This window comes from Barbus barbus (assembly GCF_936440315.1).
Source record: "Barbus barbus genome assembly, chromosome: 2".
NCBI lineage: Eukaryota > Metazoa > Chordata > Actinopteri > Cypriniformes > Cyprinidae > Barbus > Barbus barbus.
The window spans coordinates 39206344-39219807 of record NC_136730.1 but is presented as its reverse complement, the minus strand read 5'-3'; the positions used below and the strand labels follow the sequence as shown (position 1 = coordinate 39219807).

The following is a 13464-nucleotide window of genomic DNA, read 5'->3' as shown; positions in this document are numbered from 1 at the left end:
ATTTTCGTTGAAATACTACAAAAAAATCAATAACTGTAAGTGACCAGCATTTATCACCACCTAGTGGTAATATGTGGTAATACATGTCTTTATTGCTGAATCTCACAAACCATGTCAAGAACATGGCTAAATCAAAAGAAAAATATTGAAATATTTTTTTTTTTTTTTTTTTTTTTTAAATCTTCTATTTGGATTTAAGAATATTATTATATATATTTTTTTTTTTTGAAGAAAATAAATTGTATTTTTAATTATATATTTAATTATTTTCATGACTATTATGAAATGACATTGTGTAATAGAGCAGTATTTAGTCACTGTAAATATAGCAACATTTAAAATACACATCATGTGTAATCTAATGTCTCTTGTCTCTTGTCTCCAGGAATCTGGTACACTCTTCTCAGAGGAATCAGTAAAGTGTCTGTCATTGTTAATGTAGGTTTATAATTCTGTGTGTTTGTTCTGAAACAAATAAGAGCTGTACCTGCTTACTGTGATGTACCTGCTTTGTATATTCTATTAAGTTATATTTCTCAACATTGATATTATTAGTGCCATTATTAGTATTAGTAATTATCAGTGGCGATTTTTTTTTTTTTGCTCCTACGATATAAGTCCTACTCATTCTGTAAAAGTTATGCTGTGAACATGAGTGAATCATCCCACCTATTGAGCAGAGGTGTGCTATTACGTTTCTAAGCGATCTGATGATTTTCAGCTGGTGGATGATAAAACATGTGAGCTCAAAACCAGAATATGATAGAGATACAGGGCCAGTTAGCAAACACCCAGAACACCCGAGCAAATACATAGAAAGTCATTAGCAAGGTTTGGCGAAGGCTAATCCTCCGGTGTCACTCTTCAGGCATTTGTGATCTCATTCACCTCTGACTTCATCCCACGCCTGGTCTATCAGTACATGTACAGTCCAGACGGGACTCTTCATGGCTTTGTCAATCACACCCTTTCATACTTCAATGTTAGTCACTTCCAGCCTGGCACAGAGCCCATGAAGCCAATGCACCTGGGATACAATGTGGAGGTTTGCAGGTACTTGGCTTGATTTGCACTAAAGTGTCTTTCTTTTGTGCATCTGGCTGGTTTTTGTAATGCGGTGTATGACTGTGTATTATATTCATAATGTTTATATATTCACAGATATAAAGATTATAGGGACCCTCCGTGGTCTGCCACGCCATACGAGTTCTCAAGAGAATTCTGGGCCATTCTAGCGGGCCGATTAGCTTTCGTCATTGTCTTTCAGGTCAGTCAAATCAAAATTCATAAAATATCAACTTTTTCATTTCTGATCAAGTACAAGTTTTACAAAGAAATGTTCAGGTCATAATTTCAACTATTATAATAATTATAATAAAATCATTGTCATTGCTGTTGTTTAATTAGAAAAAAGAAAATTAATTACATTTAATTTCAATGATTTAAATGCTCAGAATTCTCACATTCAGTAATACTCTAAAATCCTGTCCAGATGCCCATTTTAATCATTTGTGTGTGTGTCTGTGCTTTTGTCATTTTTAGTTGATGGTTTGTTTTATATTTCTATTTAGCTTTTAATTATAATTTCAGTAATTTACTGAAACTTTTTTCAGTTATTTGCCCAAGCAACATTTCTTTTAAGTTTCTAATATTTCAGCTTTATTTTAATTAACAGACTTTTTAATGGTTTTAGTTGTTTTAGTTAATGGCAATAACATCTTGACCTTGATATATACTTACAAATGCACTTTACAATTTAATACCATAATTTTTTTATGATTACACTAAATGGACCTAATTGTGATGAAAATAATATTATCCAAAAAAAAAAAAAGAAAAATTGGCTTAAATTTTGTTATTTTAACTGTTTTTACCCTGTTTGTGTTTTTTAGAGTCACTCTAATACAAATGTCACTTCTCTCTTGTCTCTCTGTACAGAATGTGGTAATGCTGATGAGCGACTTTGTGGATTGGCTAATCCCAGACATTCCCAAGGACATTAGCGTTCAAATACACAAGGAGAGGAACCTCGTCGTTGAGCTGTTTATGAAAGAGGAACGGGGCAAGAAGTACAGGAATACCATCGGTGACCCAAGCCCCCAGCCGCTCCGCTCCCGTCCCAGCTCACAAGCTTAGCCCAGCGCTCGCTCTGATCCCAGTGCTGCGAGGGAAGCAGTAACACGCTCCATTCCAGGGCCTGTTCCTCACTCAGTCCAGCTCTGTGACCTGCTCAAACAGAACAGAAAGCCTGTAGAGGACCGGCCTGTCCTGGAGGACCACTGCTGTAAGGATTAATGCTGTTACAAAGATTGTTACATGACTGCCGCCTCATTGGTATACCAGAAAAAAAAGTTACAACAAGAAAAATGTCTTTTTTTTTCTTTTGCCGGTTACTGAATTAAACACTCTCTTGAATCTTTTTCTATCAGCTATATGCAATTTCAATTGCAGGTAGGTTTGCTTGGAAAGAGGGCTGTAGGGTTTGTATCGTTTTATCTGTTGACTGATGAATATTGTATGTAGTTTTGTGAAGCATCGCTGCTTTAGCTTTAATAGACAGCTAATGAGCATTTTATTTAAAACTACACTGCTTTTATATGAATTTTAACATGAAAATGTAATGTTTATGTTTTCAATATCGATAGAATAGAACTGAACCAACTCGTTTAAAGTGCTTTTTAAATTATTTAATATTAGACATTTCATTCAGAATATTTCTGGTCAAGTGAATTAGCAACTATCAATATCATGCAGTTTCCTTTTTAGGCATCAAGTAGTTCTGTTCTATCACTAATGATTGTGTCTGTTTAGCCTTTAGCTGTCTATATATATCAAATATAGACTTAAAACAATCAAAATAACTACAATCCTCACTCTTGGTCTTTTTTTTTTAGTATTCTAGAATTTCTATTATATGCGGTAGAGTGCTTTTGACAGGATGTCGATTGATCTTGGGGATTTTTTGGCAGCATGCAAGCGCTTGGTTTTTAGGTAGTGCATCTGAAAATGCTATCAAGCTGTGCTGAGAAAGGGTACGCTGATGTTCAAGAGGCCTTAATATTCATGAAAATGACATGGACAGATTTGTGTCTGCTTGTCTGAATGTTTCTCTCTCGTCTTGATTTGTGATGTTCCAACCTTGATGATGGAAACAATATATCTTGGTATGTTGCATGTGTCTTCCATTCACAGAAATTGTGTGTCTAAAAGCGTGTCAAATAAAAGAATGGTTTTAATTGAAATTGAATTCATATTTTACATTAATATTGTATTAGTCTATGATAATTCTATATACTGTTTGGACAACGTTTTTTCTTTTTCCCTTTTTTTTGATAAACTGTAATTACAAAAAACTCTGTATTTTATATAATATATATATATATATATATATATATATATATACACACACATGCACCCCCCCCCCCCCCCCCCAAAGGCCTTAGTTCTACTATAAATTTACAATGTAAACCCATTTTTAGACTGTTACATCATCCTCATACTGTTTACCTCCATGAAAGAAGCCTTTAAATGTCGTCATTGTGGCGTTTCAGTGTCTGAACTGCTAATGCGCGGTTATGACTGTACTTTTGCTTTTGAATTATGTTTCTAAAATAAATATGTCCTATACATTTGGTATGTATACATTTATTGACTCTTGTAGACCAATCACATATTGTTTGGAGATGAAACTCGCTGAATTCATATTTGCTGCTGCTTGTAGACTGTTGTGTCCACTTAGTGCTCAGCTTTGGGTTAATTAGAGGAGCAATTATATAATAGGAAGTAGGTAATTCTAGTTCCCTCCCTCACCCTGCGTCCCAATGTTCATACTATCCATCCTAAAATAGTATGTGAGATTACAATAAGTGTGTCCCAAAGCATAGTTAAGTTTGTTGGAAAGAGTCCCCGGATGGTCTACTATTTCAGGTCGATTTTTGAAGTGTGGATCCGTGCACATTAAAATTGCCCACAATCCATTGCGCTTTGGCGAAGGATTCGGTCCAGAACTACAAACACGTATAAAACGCGTTAGAAAAACTACAAACGTGGCGGATGCGGGCGATCGACGGTTAGGTAGAGAGGAAAAATACTTGCTTTTATAAAAGTGTAAATAGTAGCCTATTTAAAATCACATAGTCATAATGCTCAAGGTAGGCTAAGTGTATTGTGTCAATATGAGCCAAAAACGGGCAAGACATAACACAAAACAACACCAGAGAACATTTAAAAATGTTTATTTAAACATGCTTGTTAGCTAGGCTACATCTGAGTTTTATTCAATCATTCTTGCTAAAGTTGCTGTGCTGCTAAATAAACAACAAGCAAGGAAACAGTTTACATCTTCAAAAGATACGACAAATAACTGAGGAATAACAGAAATACCAGCTCGATTCGTTTGTGCTCTGGCTTTACTATTTTTAAGGTTACACAGCAAAAAGAATGATTTAAAATCAGAATAAAAGCACATGCAAAATCATTTTAACCGATTACGTAAAGAATACGAACCTTCGGCTTTATTACTGAATGCAAATAATCCACCAAACAACAGTTCTGTTCCATTCGACTGTTTGCGGTTCAACAAAGCCACGCCCATCGCGGAGCAAACTTATGCATATTCATCTATACCCCGCCCACTGGAACAGTTTTTCACGGGAACCGAATATTACACAACACCTGTAGGAAGTTAAATTAAATGAAGTGTGGCGGATGTTAACTGTGACTAGATGATTGACAGGCCGGTTTACTGTGACAGATGCGACAGAGCAGTCCGGTAAAGACGCAGTTGTGTGACTTGATAGTGTGGCCCAAAGCTTGAATACTCTTCTACTACACACTCAAAAGTGTGTACTTTTTCTTCACCGAAAGAGTACATACTTTAAGGGCGTGGTAGAAGTAGGCAGCATCAGTGTTGCGAAATTCGATTCATATTGCGAATCGATTCTTTTGAATCAGACAAATGAGTCATCGTTTGAATAATTAGCATTTTTTGGAAAAAATGCGCGTGCGTGTTTTAAAAATACCGAGGTGTGTGTGTGTGTGTGTGTGCGCGTGTGTGTGTGTCTGTGTGTGTGTATATATATAACCTCAGTTTCGTTCATAGGTGTATGTGTGTGTGTGTGTATAACACCTCAGTTTCGTTCAGAGTCCAGTGCTCTGCTGTTCGGCTATTACGTTATTTTTTCCGGCTCAGTCCAAATGAACTTGTTCAACAGCTCAAATCATTAGTTCTCTGAAAAATACGATTAAAAAAGGCGGTTTAGTTCTGAATCCTTAGTCATTTTTATAGCGTTGAACCTCTCAGACCCGTCCAGTCACGAATGAACCGGATCTGATTCGTGAACCGGGAACATTGCAATCAATCGACTCAAAAGAACAATTCGCCACGAATCGGACGCCGCTAGTAAAGAAAACAGCGATTCGTTATTTAAAAAAGTCTTTGGTTTTTGGCGGCCGGGTGTCATTTTTGGTTTCTAGCTGACCCACCGAAGCAGTGGAGCTGGGTGACTTTAGGACACAAGGCAGGGGTTTTTCACGATGCTTTGCTAACGCGAGAGAGCCAGAGCTGAAAGCGAAAGCGAGAGATGCTGGAAGTGACTCGTGTTAGCATTCAAACACATCATGGATAACAGCAGATTTAGAGCCGTGTTACTAGCCATCTCTGATAAACTTACTGAAGACAATGTGACCAGTCTAAAGTTTCTGTGCCCGGAAGTCGGGAAGAAAAAGCTTGAGAAAGTCAACAAGGGGATTGATCTTTTCGAGTGCTTGATCGAAAGAGCTGCGATTGGGCCTGAAAACACTGCACTTCTGCGAACACACCTGAACCAGATCGGCCAGACAGTTCTTCTGAACATAATAGATGATTATGAGACCGGAGTTACAGGAAGCCCTCCTGATGTACCAGACGCAGAAGAGCGAGGTTTGTGTGCTTTTACTGAACACTGGATCACAGACAGCTGCGTATCTAAATACCTCTGGTTTTCAAGTGAAACGATGACTTGGGGGCAGGTTGAGATATAGTTTCTATGATTTTTTTAAACTGTATTCTGTGGTTTTGTACCGCAGTGTCACTGAGGCGATGTTTACTTTGTAACGCTGGAGCTGGCTAGTATCACTAGTACGTGAAATGCATGCTAGCAAGCCGGTTTTATGCCTTTACACGACCTTATATTTTAGTAGTACTATTGTGTAATCTAATAGTAGCCTAATTTATAATTTTTCACTTATATTTGTTTGTTAGATGGCCTACTCATTAGATACTACTATCCCAAAATGTCCCATTCTTCTATTACATAACTGATAACAAATTGCTTATTTTTTCCCCTCTAGATTCTAATTATGTTGTTAATTATAATTTATTGTCTAATAATAATAACCCTATTAAGCCTGTTGTATCATAAGCCCGCAGCTAATCATAACTTTGTTGAAAAACCTGTCTACTGCATGCTTTCTGTCGTCTGATTGATAGTATATACTTGTTTAGTAAGACCTTTTAGCTCGTGGTGCATTTATTTTTGCTGTGAAATCTTTACAGATTTTTAAGTAAAAATCTGAATTATGTTGTTATTAAGGTAACTTTACTTTATATATTTACCAAACATATATATATATATATATATATATATATATATATATATATATATATATATATATATTTTTTTTTTTTTAAACCCATATTAAAATGTAAGTATTGAATATAATGTAAGACACTTTTGAGGATTTATTTTGTACATCACTTAAGCTAATCATTATTATATTGCATTGCATTATATATTTTGCCCCCACAGTTAAAACTGCAGAGCTTTGATCATAAAACTAAGCATTAAATATCATTTTACTAAAACATAGCCTGGGAAATATAGAGTGACCGCTGATATTTATATACATTTTATGCAAGTAGTCTGATATACTTTTATAGAAATATATATTTTTTTTTGGTGCTGTCAAATGATTAATCGCATCCAAAATAAAAGTTTTTGTTTACGTAATATATGTGTGTATACTGTGTATAGGCCTATTTATTATGTATATATATGTGCAAACATGCATCTATATATTTAAAATGTTATGTTTATATATTAAATATATTTATGTACGATAAAATATAAGAATATAAATATGTAAATATTTTCAAAATATATACTGTATGTATGTGTTTATATATACATAATAAATATACACAGTACACATGCATATATTAAGTAAACAAAAACTTTTTTGGGGGGGGGATCCGATTAATCGCGATTAATCATTTGACAGCACTAGTGTGTTTTTTTTTTTTTTTATCTTATCTTTTATCTTATTTTTTGGCTATATGCATAACAACATCTACACCAAATAGCATATTTTGTTTAGTATGGGACTTTTTTCAGCTTCAAGTATACTCATATCAAACTATATGGCCATAAAAGCCTTTTTTCATTTTCTTTCATATTTTGTTAAAAAAAAGTAAATTTTTGTCATATGTCAGACTTTACAGGGTTAAAGATGTACACAAAACAGGTGAAATGAAATAATTTGACCCACTAATCACTAAATGATTTTAAAACTGTATTGTGAAAATGTAACAAAAATAGGAAGCATGACATTGTTATTTGGTGATGCACACAGTGTCATAGCAGTCAAATAATGCTGATTATGTTGATCAGTATTTCCCCCCAAAAAGTATCTAGAATATCAGGCAGGGAGTGTTTACACGAATCCTTTTTCAACTTAAACCAGAAACCGCATGTGCTTTGACCCTTCATTTAAATGACATCTGCATTTTGGGAGACTGGAAAATGCAAAAAGTGCAAGTTTTGGAAAATGATACTGTTATTGTCTCCATCTGCCCCGCAGAGAACCACTCAAAGCTTTTCATTCTACAAGAGTTTTATTCAGATTCTAATCAAATTCATATGCTTTCTGTATCTCTTTTTTTTATAGAAAAAATACACATTGCAACTGATGTAATTGTTGAACATTTGGGTAAAAGGTGGCGTCAATTTGGAAGAAAGCTTGGACTTCAGGACACTCAGCTGGAAGGCATACAGGAGAAGCACAGCCGTGACCTGGAGGAGCAGGTGAGGGAGCTCATCAGACAGTGGATGAAGATGAGGAGAGAAACCGCCAGAGTGGAGGATCTCATTAAAGCTCTGCGGGACTGCAGACAGAACCTCACCGCTGATCTCGTGGAGAAAAACCTCAAAGAGCGTGGTGCACATTGAAAATCACCACTGGGATTAATAATGTGAATTTCTTTTTGAAAAGCAAATGAACTGGAATAAATTGTTTACACAGATATTTCTGAATTAATTGTACACAGCCTTGTTAAATATTGATTGGTGGAAATGCGTTAGATTATATATTTGACATTTGTCATGATACTGCACGGCATGAAAATGAAATGTATTGAATACGTGTCTTATTTTCATTCACTTTTGCCTTTGCAAACCAAAGATTTTTCATTTTTACAGAACATTCTTGTAAAACAACACTGTTCTTCTGTTTGCTGATTTTATCAAAGGATATATGACACTTACAACGGAATAAAGGGAAAATGATGTGTGATTGAACACTGTACCTCATAACAGGTCTTTCAGTTGTTTGATGAAGCACATTTTGAGCTGTAACTTTTTCTTATTCTATACTTCATGGTATAGAAATGCTAAATCCCAAGGCTGTCAGAGAGAAGTTCATTACTCAGAAGAGTTCAGTGCTCAAAGTGCCTCACAGAGGCATGTGTTCAACATGTTTCAGCATGAAGTCACCTGACATGTCTCCTCGGCTCCACCAGAAACATTTCTGGAACTGTTTATTTTGAGTCATCTCTCATTTGTCCCACACAGGTTGTTTCCCAGAAACAGCCTAAATGGCTCTGATAGAGACCACTGATGCCAGTGGTTTCTACAGTTTACTTAAGGTTTGGATTACACTAAATATTAAAACTCTAGGAATCACGCATTTGCCGAAAACATCCTCATACGCTAAACGGCTGAACACAACAAACTCACAAAAAGCACAAGTTGCTGGGAGAAAAATTAAAATAAATATTGTAAAATAGGCTTTAAAAAAATTTATCCGAATCTGTCCATCATACACATGATTTTCAGTGAAATCTGTCAACTCGGACCGTCCAGAATCTGCAGACCGGCTCTAACGTTTGGAAACTAGCTTTGACTTATGATGCTTTTGGGTTGAGTAAATAATTTACTATGATTCTTAAATACTGTTCATGTAACAGTTCTTAATCCTTAGATTTTATGATGCTGTTGACCAGTGACTTGTTTGCTTTTTTGTTAGTCAGTTATCCATATCTGTGTACGTCTATGCATGTGCACAGCAATGGTAATCTTTAATTAATACCTAGAACTAGGTAATAAAAACTAAATTTTAAAAAGCAACAAAATTTTCAATGCAGCAGTGTTTGAATTGTCTCAATTGTCTTTCCCTTTTAAATATTATATAATTATTTTAAGTGTATAAGATTTTTTTATAAACATCACCTTTCAACTTTTTTTTTTTTTTTTTTGCAGTCAAAATACTTCTTGAAGTGGACTATTAATATGAGGTCATAAAAATGGAATGCATAAAATTTAGAAAATTAAAATGTAAAATCGTTTTGGTAACACTTTACAATAAGGTGCCGTTTGTTAACATTAGTTAATGTATCAACTAACATGAACAAACAATGAACAATGCATTTATGGCACTATTTATTCATCTTTGTTATAAATATAAAAAACATAATACATTTAAAAATTTTATTAAAATAATAAACAATAATATCCTGACCAGAGGAGAACTGGCCCCCCCGACTGAGCCTGGTTTCTCCCAAGGTTTTTTTTTCTCCATTCTGAGTTTTGGTTCCTTGCCGCTGCCGCCTCTGGCTTGCTCAGTTGGGGACACTTGATTTCACAGATACTATTTAAACTCAACTGAGCTAGACAATGACATCACTGAATTCAATAATGAAATGCCTTTAACTGAAAATTGAGTGTTTAATATCATTATACATTACTGACACTCTATCCTCTAATTTGATACTGTTAAGTCCTTTGACACAATCTGTATTGTTAAAAGCGCTATATAAATAAAGGTGACTTGACATGTTTAAGCAGCATCACAGCCACGACAACAAGAATCTCATTCACTTTTATTTGGTATTTTTTTACATTGATTAGTATTAGCTGTTACAGTAGTTTCATGTAAAACCATGTTCACAGTGGAGCATATTGGAGGCAGAACATGTGGAAATGGAAATATTTCCCTTGAGCACTCACACACACGCACCGTATCAAGACCACAAGAAGTCCAGAGGTTTTGCCCGTTCTCTTATACTTTCATTTGACAACAGAAACTTTCCTGCGCTCCAAATAAAAACAAAAAGATAAATTAAAAAAGTAAAACAATCCCACCGAAAAGATTTTAGAATCTCCTCCCAAATCCTCTGACAAGAATCCAAGACTGGAGATTTCAAAGGGCGACTAAGAGAATCTGCCCAGCGATAGTTTGTATATTATAAATCCTTATATATCTTTGTGAAAACATAAAGGTAAATATGCAATGAAGAATCCTTCAATTCTGAACTACAGCCAAAGAAATTGTTCAGTTAAACTAGAACAATCTAACATATTACACAAAATAACAACACACTAACACGCTTCTCATGAAAGATTCGCAAACCTGAATATATAAAGTCAGCGTAGATTTGATCAAATACTTGAAATGATTCTCATACGTAACTGAAATGTGAAATACTAATGTTTATCTATCAAAACAAATCCAACAGTGGCGACTCGCACGTTTTCCTGTGAACAAAGTGATTCAGACATACAAACTGTCCATTCAGTCGCATGCTACATTAATAGCCGTGTTGTGAACGTCTGTGGCATTTTACAATAAAAAGGCACTGATCTTTCAATAAGCACAAGGACAAAGGGGGACTAGCTAATCTCAAAGTCCTCTAGCGTGTCAGCGAAAACAGAATAAAACACTGAACTGCGCACTCCTCTCTGATTTCCTTGTGTATCGTGGCATTCAATCCATCATGCAGATGCGTGTCTGTGTATTCGACACAGCTGCTGTAGTTCCTCACGGCTGCCACAGTGAAGGTGTAGGTCTCATCCAAAGCGGAGCGGCTGATCAAGATGTGATGACTTGGACGTAGTTAGCAGGGTAGAGGCCCATTTCTCCGCTGACCAGCTTTCCTTTACACCAACCCTGCTCGTCCTCCTCACCCAGCTTCATTAACTCTTCGCCTGTATGACACAAACATGCATTTCATAATAACACACCTTACTTTTCAATGAGACATATACATAGGATAAAACCTGTTATAACCACAAACTCAATCCAGCAGCCCAGCTACACACACATATACTGTATACCATAACCAGATATAAGAAACATTGTACATAGGACAATGACGCCTCAACCCCCTTCAAAGGTGGTTTTCATTTTAGGAAAAGCCAGAAGTGGCAGGGCACCTGGGCAGTTGGATTTTTTGCCAAAAAAGGCGCAATGTTGTGATGAAGCTGTCAATCACCTATTACAATCGCCTATAGCTGTGGTTGTTTTTGCCATATTGCATCGCTCATCTCAATGTTCATATTACATGGCTGGATTTAGTTTTTTTTTTTAACTGCTAGAAGTCAATATTAAATTATATGCTCACACATTTAGACTATTTTTATATTTCAATTTTATATATTTAAAATGTATATGACATTTGCAATCATCTAATACTTATTTTAAATCGCTAATACTTTATTAATAGTTTAATATTTAAAAAAAAAATTAATTTGCACATTTCATATTGCACAATACCAACATTTAAAGTTTTCTTTTTTTTTTTTTTTTTAATTCAGCAAGGATGCATTGATCAGGTAGCGAAGACATTAATAATTTTACAAAATATTTCCATTTCAAACAAATGCTGCTGCTTGCTAGTCATCAAACAATCATGTAAAAAGTATCACTTTTTAAATCAAATATTTGGCAGCACAACTATTTTCAACACTGATAATAAGAAATGTTTCTTGAGCAGCAAATTAAAGCATTTTAGAGTGATTTCTGAAGGATCATGTGACACTGAAGACTGGAGTAATCCATCACAGGAATAAATTACATTTTAAAATACACAGTTATTTTGAATTGTATTAACATTTCATAACATTAATTCTTAGTGGATTTTTGATCAGGCTTTATTGGTAGCATAAAAGACATTTTTAAAAAAACCTTACTGACCCCAAACTTTTGAACAGTGAGGTACATTATAAATGTTAATGCTTTTTAGCATTCTTTTTTTAAAACTAAATTTAAAATTCTAAAATTTTATTTTACCATCGGATTTTATGGGTTTATACAGTCATGAAAATAATTACAGGCTTGCCGATACTGGACAGAATTTTAATATTAGTGAATCCCTAATGATCCCTTCAGCCTAATGGCTCCAGAATGGGCTGTGCATGACTGCGTGGAGTCAAGCCTTGCAGAGTCAACATACAGTTTCGCAAGTGCTGCAGTGATATCACTTTTTGTTTCACACACCCTCATGCCTGTACGGGCACATCGAGCATAAACCAGGCTTCAAGCTCAATTTATCTCCATGCACCTACACTCCTAAAAATAAAAACGCCTGAAATATTCTAGTGTGTATTCAGGGAACTTTAATATTTGACTGCCTCAAAAACCTTTTCCCTTACGCAGGTTTGCTGGAGGAACAACGAAAAAAAAGGATTTTGAAAATTCTCACTCGCGCAAATTTTACAAATAATTTCAGAAAAATTGCAAGTAACATTGGTTTAAATGTGAAATTAAGTTTTTTTGTAAAACCTACTTAAAAAAAAAATAAGGGAACGATTTATAGTTCTTGCAGGAACTTAATGGTACACTGTGTTTTTCTGTCATTAAAGAAAGTTTCACACATAAATAATACTCAACTGAAAACATTAGTTTAGCATCATGCTACATCCACACCACTAGGTGTCATTATAAATCCAGGATGACTGTGATATAAGGCAATGCAACAAACACAAATACTGAGTACACCTTAAATCTACTTGAGTGAACAGATAAAAAATCCTTCAGTAAATGACCACCAGGTGTCACTCTTGACATGTCTGCTATTGCACGTTTTGTTAGAGCTGCTGGGCGGCATGATGAATTTTGGCAGTGTCTTGTGTTCATAAATAACCTGAATGAATCCTTTAAGCTTTATATAATATTTAATGCATGCATGCCATTTCAAAAATCCTCCAGGTGGATCCTGGGACCTGATCGTCTATCCAGTTAAGCTCTACTCTAGCAAACGAGACCAAATGAGATTGTTTCATTATTCTTGCCCAGGCCATTTAGTTCTGACCTTGAGATTTGATGTACCCTCATTCTACATCACTCCAATGTGCCTGCTTCACAGCTTCCTGCAGCACAGACACTAATGCTAAATCATTTTGGTCTGCTGGCTAGATTAGAGTCAGTCAT

At 35.2% G+C, this 13464-nt stretch overlaps 3 protein-coding genes across 11 annotated transcripts in view; 2 read left to right on the top strand and 1 right to left on the bottom strand.

The window, feature by feature from the left end:
• Positions 1 to 3632, top strand: part of LOC306888010 (anoctamin-1-like) — a 49365-nt gene extending 45733 nt beyond the window's left edge. For both annotated transcript variants that reach the window (XM_079446101.1, XM_079446102.1), the window contains exons 22-25: positions 386 to 438; positions 869 to 1053; positions 1162 to 1267; positions 1939 to 3632. In XM_079446101.1, the coding sequence (XP_079302227.1) occupies positions 386 to 438; positions 869 to 1053; positions 1162 to 1267; positions 1939 to 2136 (542 nt within the window). In that variant the 3' untranslated portion in view covers positions 2137 to 3632. The remainder of the gene's footprint in view (positions 1 to 385; positions 439 to 868; positions 1054 to 1161; positions 1268 to 1938) is intronic.
• Positions 3633 to 5097: 1465 nt separating this feature from the next.
• LOC306881351 (FAS-associated death domain protein-like) lies at positions 5098 to 9075 on the top strand. The gene is made up of 2 exons (XM_079435407.1): positions 5098 to 5920; positions 7927 to 9075. The coding sequence occupies exons 1-2, from the start codon at positions 5620 to 5622 to the stop codon at positions 8205 to 8207; spliced, it is 582 nt and encodes a 193-aa protein (XP_079291533.1). The 5' UTR covers positions 5098 to 5619; the 3' UTR covers positions 8208 to 9075.
• An 888-nt stretch (positions 9076 to 9963) lies between these two features.
• LOC306883872 (protein kinase C and casein kinase II substrate protein 3-like) overlaps positions 9964 to 13464 on the bottom strand; it is a 48916-nt gene continuing 45415 nt past the window's right edge. For all 8 annotated transcript variants that reach the window (XM_079439368.1, XM_079439367.1, XM_079439365.1 and 5 more), the window contains one exon: positions 9964 to 11240. In XM_079439368.1, coding sequence (XP_079295494.1) covers positions 11125 to 11240 — 116 coding nt within the window. In that variant the 3' untranslated portion in view covers positions 9964 to 11124. The remainder of the gene's footprint in view (positions 11241 to 13464) is intronic.

Coding starts and splice junctions, on each gene's coding strand:
- LOC306881351 (XM_079435407.1), top strand. CDS start 5,620: ATGGATAACAGCAGATTTAGAGCCGTGTTACTAGCCATCTCTGATAAA. Junction 5,921..7,926: donor ACCAGACGCAGAAGAGCGAG/GTTTGTGTGCTT, acceptor TTTTTTTTATAG/AAAAAATACACATTGCAACT.